Source organism: Galeopterus variegatus, unplaced genomic scaffold (assembly GCF_000696425.1).
Source record: "Galeopterus variegatus unplaced genomic scaffold, G_variegatus-3.0.2 Scaffold516, whole genome shotgun sequence".
In the NCBI taxonomy this organism is placed as follows: Eukaryota; Metazoa; Chordata; class Mammalia; order Dermoptera; family Cynocephalidae; genus Galeopterus; species Galeopterus variegatus.
The window spans coordinates 621,342-627,341 of record NW_007726627.1 but is presented as its reverse complement, the minus strand read 5'-3'; the positions used below and the strand labels follow the sequence as shown (position 1 = coordinate 627,341).

Below are 6,000 nucleotides of genomic sequence, written 5' to 3'. Positions count from 1 at the left end.
AGGGCATGAGCACTGTGTACAACCAATGAGGTGTTGTGCACAGCAGCTCACAACGCTGGTGACACAAGCTCACTGCAGGCCCCACTGCCTGAGAGAACAGCCTCATCCACCAGAGGAATAAGGGCATGAGCACTGTGTACAACCAATGAGGTGTTGTGCACAGCAGCTCACAATGCTGGTGACACAAGCTCACTGCAGGCCCCACTGCCTGAGAGAACAGCCTCATCCACCAGAGGAAACTGACCTTTGGCTTTTTCTCTCATTTTGCAGGCACCAGATCTATGGTGCCTCTTCATAACTCCCCACTGAAAACTCAGACACCCTCCAGCTCATTTCACTTGTCCCCTGCGTCATAATAAACACAAGAGTCAATAAATAAATTAATTTGTAGATCTACAAAGTCCTGACTCTCTAAAGCTCTTTCAATAAATAGTTCAACCTAGGAAACTACCTCTGCCTCCTGAGAGACTTTTTACTCTCAGTATATATGAGGTTGCTGCAACATTTATAGTGCAGTCTGTAAATCACCCAATCTGGAACATAAAGAGAAAACAGACAAAATTTTAAAGGATTTTGGCTATTGGGCTATTCTTTGTCATTTAGCAACAATATCAAAGAAAAAAATTAGTGAAATATTAAGAGTATCTACACACAAAAAAAAATCAATATATGGGAAACATAATACACTGTTGTGGCCACAAAAAGCAGTGCCCATGGGAATGCAGTCAGTCTGATGAGACTGCCTTTCAGTTCTCCAATTCTACAATTTCACCAGCACAACCAAAATAATAACACAATATAAACACATACCCACTGCATTTGTGCCATTTCTTTCATTGACGCTGTGAAGGCGACAGCAAATCTAGTAAATGAACAAAAATAATGGAAGCAATTAGGCCAGAATTCAGTACACATAACTGTGAAACAGCTCTTCAGAACAGATTATGACAGACAAGGTAAGACACTAAATTTAAAGCACAATCAATCTTTATTACTCATGGTCACTAGCCATTTGGTTTAATCTCTACTCACATCCAAAAAAATTGCATATGCAGGAAGTAAGCTAAATGAAGCTCAAAATTTCCTATTTTTCTTGTTCTGTCCATGCAAGTTCAGGTAAGCAGGGATAAAATCAAAATCCAGAAAGCAAGATGCAGAGGAGAAGCAAGGGACTTAGTTTTCCACCTGGAACCTCCAAGGGCAGCCTGTCCAATCCACTAGTTTTACCAAAGGAAGATGATGCGAAAGCACTCAAGATTTACTGAATGTACATGGATTATCCTTGTTAATGTCTACATTTCAAAACAGTTAAATAGTTTCTTTAGCAAATCCACAAAGGACTCCTTAGCAAGAATGTGAGGGTAATCTACTTACTAAAATTGTTTTTCCAAAAAAAAAAAGAAAGAAAAAAGAAAATTGTCTTTGTCATAAAGTACAGGACTATTAACAGATACCTTTTCATGAAAATGTATACCACATTCTCAGATGGGAAGATTCAATATTATAAAGACGTTCATTTAACCAAATTAAATGTCAAAATCAATAGTATTTCAAACAATATCTACAAGAGAATTTCCACTGGAATTTGACAAATCCATTTAAAATTTATTTATACATATAATTGGGTAAAAAACCACAAGGAAAATTTTAATAAAGAAGAATTTAGAGATGGGACTTGTATTAGCAGATACAAAAACATATTAAAAGTTAATAACTAAAATAGTGTTAAAAATAAGCTAATATAAAATAAAAGTGTCAACAGTGCAATAAAAGACAAAAAGATCAAAACCAACTACAAAGCCAGAAATAGACCCAAATATATCTAAGAATTTAATATTGCCTAAAATCAGAGAAGTGGTTAAACAAGTGGAAAAAGTTAGTTTCCTATCCCACACCATAAATCTAAAAATATGGCTCAAGAGTTAAGTCAAAAAGATAAAACTATAAGAGAACTACAAAATGACAGAAGTAAATATGCACCTGGTCTGAGCCTCAGAAAAGTATAAAATAAACTCTAAAGATAAGTTAGATTTGACTATATTAAAATTTAAAGCCAATTTAAGTACCACAAACAAATTAATATGAACATAACAATGTGAAGGAAACATGTGAAACTTATATGAGGAAAAGAGGAATAATATCCTTACTAATTGTCTCTTCACAACTAACAAGAAAGACTAACACCTAATAGGAAAAAAAGAGAAATGGTAACTGAAATTCGCATGAGAACAAATACAAGGGACCATAACACATGAGAAAAAAAGTGAAATTTTTCCAACAAAATAAATCTAATTAACACAATACGAAAGCATTTTATCACATATAAGACTGGCAAAGTTTTAAAAATGAAAATGCCTAGTGCTGACAATGGTGGAGAAATAAGTACTTCACCTACTTAGAGAAGTGCAATGGGAAAATTCTTTCTGAAAAGGAATTTTAGAAACTGTATTAAAGTATTAATATATTCATAGTATTAGACCTTGCAATTCTACCTTTAGGAACTTATTCTAAAGAAAAAAATCAGATAAGTGCACAAGGACAGAAACATTTTGTTTTCTGTAGTGATGTTTACAATAGAGAAAAATATAAATGCCCAACCTCAAAGCATCAGTTGAATAATTTATAATAGAATCGTATGCAGCTATTAAAACCATGTTTAGCACCTTAATATTATCAAATATATTCTTTTTTTTTTGTTAAATAGAACAGGTTGCATGCACCAACATACACATGATGCAAGTATCAGAAGTAGAGGAGAGAAAGGGACAGAAAAAGTATTCAAGGACATAATGGCTGAAAATTTCCCAAATTTGATGAAAAACATTAATCTACACATCCAAGAAGCTCTGCAAATTCAAAGTAGGGTAAACACAAAGACATTCACATCTAGACATATCACAGTCAAAATGATGAAAGCCAAAAACCAAGAAAAAATCTTGAAAAAGGCCAGAGAAAAATGACTCATCACTTACAAGAGAACCACAGTGAACTTAACAGCTGACTTCTCCTCAGAAATAATGGAGGCCGTGGGCCGAGCCCGTGGCGCACTCGGGAGAGTGCGGCGCTGGGAGTGCATTAGCGCTCCCGCCGCGGGTCGGATCCTATATAGGGATGACCGGTGCGCCAGTGAGCGCGGTGCAGCCGGTCTCAAAAAGGACAAAAAAAAAAAAAAAAAAAAAAAAAAAAAAGCTGGGCCAGCCCGTGGCTCACTCGGGAGAGTGTGGTGCTGACAACACCAAGGCCATGGGTTCGGATCCCATATAGGGATGGCCGGTTAGCTCATTGGGTGAGCGTGGTGCTGACAACACCAAATCAAGGGTTAAGATCCTCTTACCCGGTCATCTTTAAAAAAATGATGAGGTGTGCTGAAAGGACACAGGTGTTAACTTAATGTATCTCCAGTGGCAAAATCTGGGACAATTTAAGCACCAAAATAAACAATACAGTAATAGATAACCCATAGAAGAAAATAAAATAAATATCCATGAGTCCATATTGGCATAAATAATTGAATAAGCAAATAGGGTCAAAGGGACAACTCTTCCTTACAATAGAATTCTAACTAGTAAATGTAGAAGGCATAGTGGAAATAGAAAATCACACTAGGCAAATAACGCAGAAATAATTACTGTGGACAATTCCTCCCCACTAACTAGCATGACCCAGAAAGGGTGGGTTCTTCCCTGCAGGAGGCTCCCCTTCCCCTGCCTGTGTCTTCTCCGAGATTTCCTTTCTTCCTCCTCCCACCTCCCATGACCCTGGTACCAATCCAAGATACATCCAATCACATGTTACCCATTCAGGGAAGAAGTAAGGAACCTTCTTTTTAGGTATAATAAAGAAGGATGCGAAGGAGCAGGTTGTGTTAGATCCTGCATCTGAACCCATGTTCCCTATCCTTGAGCCACTCACAGCTGACCAGGACAAGAGTCAAGCCCCACAAGGATCATTTCACTAAGATCAGGTATGAGAGGCTCTCCATTTCTCCTGAAAACTGACAAGAAGTACAAATAAACTGAATTCTGAGGTAATAAAACTTATTCTGTGAAAATAGAATAAAAAGGAAAGAAAAGTAACTAAATAGCATTTGCATAACAATGAGCACTTCAGGGGGAGTGTATAAACCTTACTTTGTGGGAAGCTTCAAAAACAGGACACATCAGAATCACACAATTAAATAACACAAAGCAGGTAAATTGCTTGCCACAGTTCCTGGCCCCTAGTTAATGCTCAATAAATATTTTCTACTATTGCTTTCTACTGGTACCGACGCCACTATCATGACTTCTGCAAGATATTAGACCGCCCCATGTAGCCAGTGAACAGACACAGCCACAAACTTGCAGAAAAAAATCAAGACCATAAAAGAGGAGAATAGCTGCTGAGCAGGAAATACCATTAATGACACAAAAACCATGCATTTTACCTCCTAAGAGTTTTCATAGATAGATGCTCAGGGGCAATACTCAGGACAGCTTTGTAGTAAGTTAAATTGACAAACATAATTACCAGTTTCCTGGTAGAATATCAGCTCCACAAGAGCTGGGACACGGTTGTGTTCAAGGCTCCATTCCCTGCACCTACAGTAGTGCCCCACACCCAGTAAGCAGGTAGAAATATCTGCTGACTGAATCAGCAAAGAAACAAAGGAACCAAGGTAGAGTTTTATCTTAAAATCCAACAAAAAGCAGATAAGAGTGAAGGAAGAAGGATGAAGAGGTGAGGAAAGTGCAAGAAAATGCCCCTGGAGAACCAAGAGCTGACACTGTGACGTGAGGAGAGAAGGGTATCATCACACAGCAGGTTGTACTCCACACAGTAACCATCACCATCATCACCATCATGATCATCATCATGATCACCATCATCATCTCCATCATGATCATCATCACCATCACAACCATCATCATGATCACCATCAACATCATCACCATCACCACCATTATCATCATCATCACCACCATCACCATCATCATCACTGCCATCACATCATCATCATCATCATCATCATCACCATCTCCATCATGATCACCATCATCACCATATCATCACCACCATCACCATCATCATCACTGCCATCACATCATCATCATCATCATCATCATCACCATCTCCATCATGATCACCATCATCACCATATCATCACCACCATCACCATCATCATCACTGCCATCACATCATCATCATCATCATCATCATCACCATCTCCATCATGATCACCATCATCACCATATCATCACCACCATCACCATCATCATCACTGCCATCACATCATCATCATCATCATCATCATCACCATCTCCATCATGATCACCATCATCACCATATCATCACCACCATCACCATCATCATCACCGCCATCACCATCATCACCGCCATCACCATTGTCATCATCATCATCATCACCATCTCCATCATGATCACCATCATCACCATATCATCACCACCATCACCATCATCATCACCGCCATCACCATCATCACCGCCATCACCATTGTCATCATCATCATCATCACCATCTCCATCATGATCACCATCATCACCATATCATCACCACCATCACCATCATCATCACCGCCATCACCATCATCACCGCCATCACCATTGTCATCATCATCATCATCACCATCTCCATCATGATCACCATCATCACCATATCATCACCACCATCACCGTCATCATCATCATCATCACCATATCATAATCATCATCATCACCATCTTCATCATCATCATCACCATCACCATCATCACCATCATCACGCCACTGAGTAGTCACTGCTGATCATGCAGGGACCAAGGCTTCAAGAGAAGCTACAACATGGTTAGGTATGCAGAGGCAGTATGAAAATGCAGGGAAGAAGGAGAGTCTTGGACAGGTTTTCATCCACAAAGAGCGCCCAGTGTAAAAGCTTCAGGAGTCGATGAGGTGAACTTGAGTTAACACCATCATTTTTGCCAGACAAAATTCATGTATTCCAGAAAGGCAGATAATACTTTC

General features: G+C 38.8%; 1 protein-coding gene across 1 annotated transcript in view; it reads right to left on the bottom strand.

The window, feature by feature from the left end:
• Window positions 1-524: 524 nt before the first annotated feature.
• The window catches only part of GLT1D1 (glycosyltransferase 1 domain containing 1), a 34,337-nt gene continuing 28,861 nt past the window's right edge, over window positions 525-6,000 (bottom strand). The window contains exons 4-5 of the mRNA XM_008569603.1: window positions 811-862; window positions 525-533 (exon numbers count right to left, since the gene is read on the bottom strand). Of these exons, the coding sequence (XP_008567825.1) occupies window positions 525-533; window positions 811-862 (61 nt within the window). The remainder of the gene's footprint in view (window positions 534-810; window positions 863-6,000) is intronic.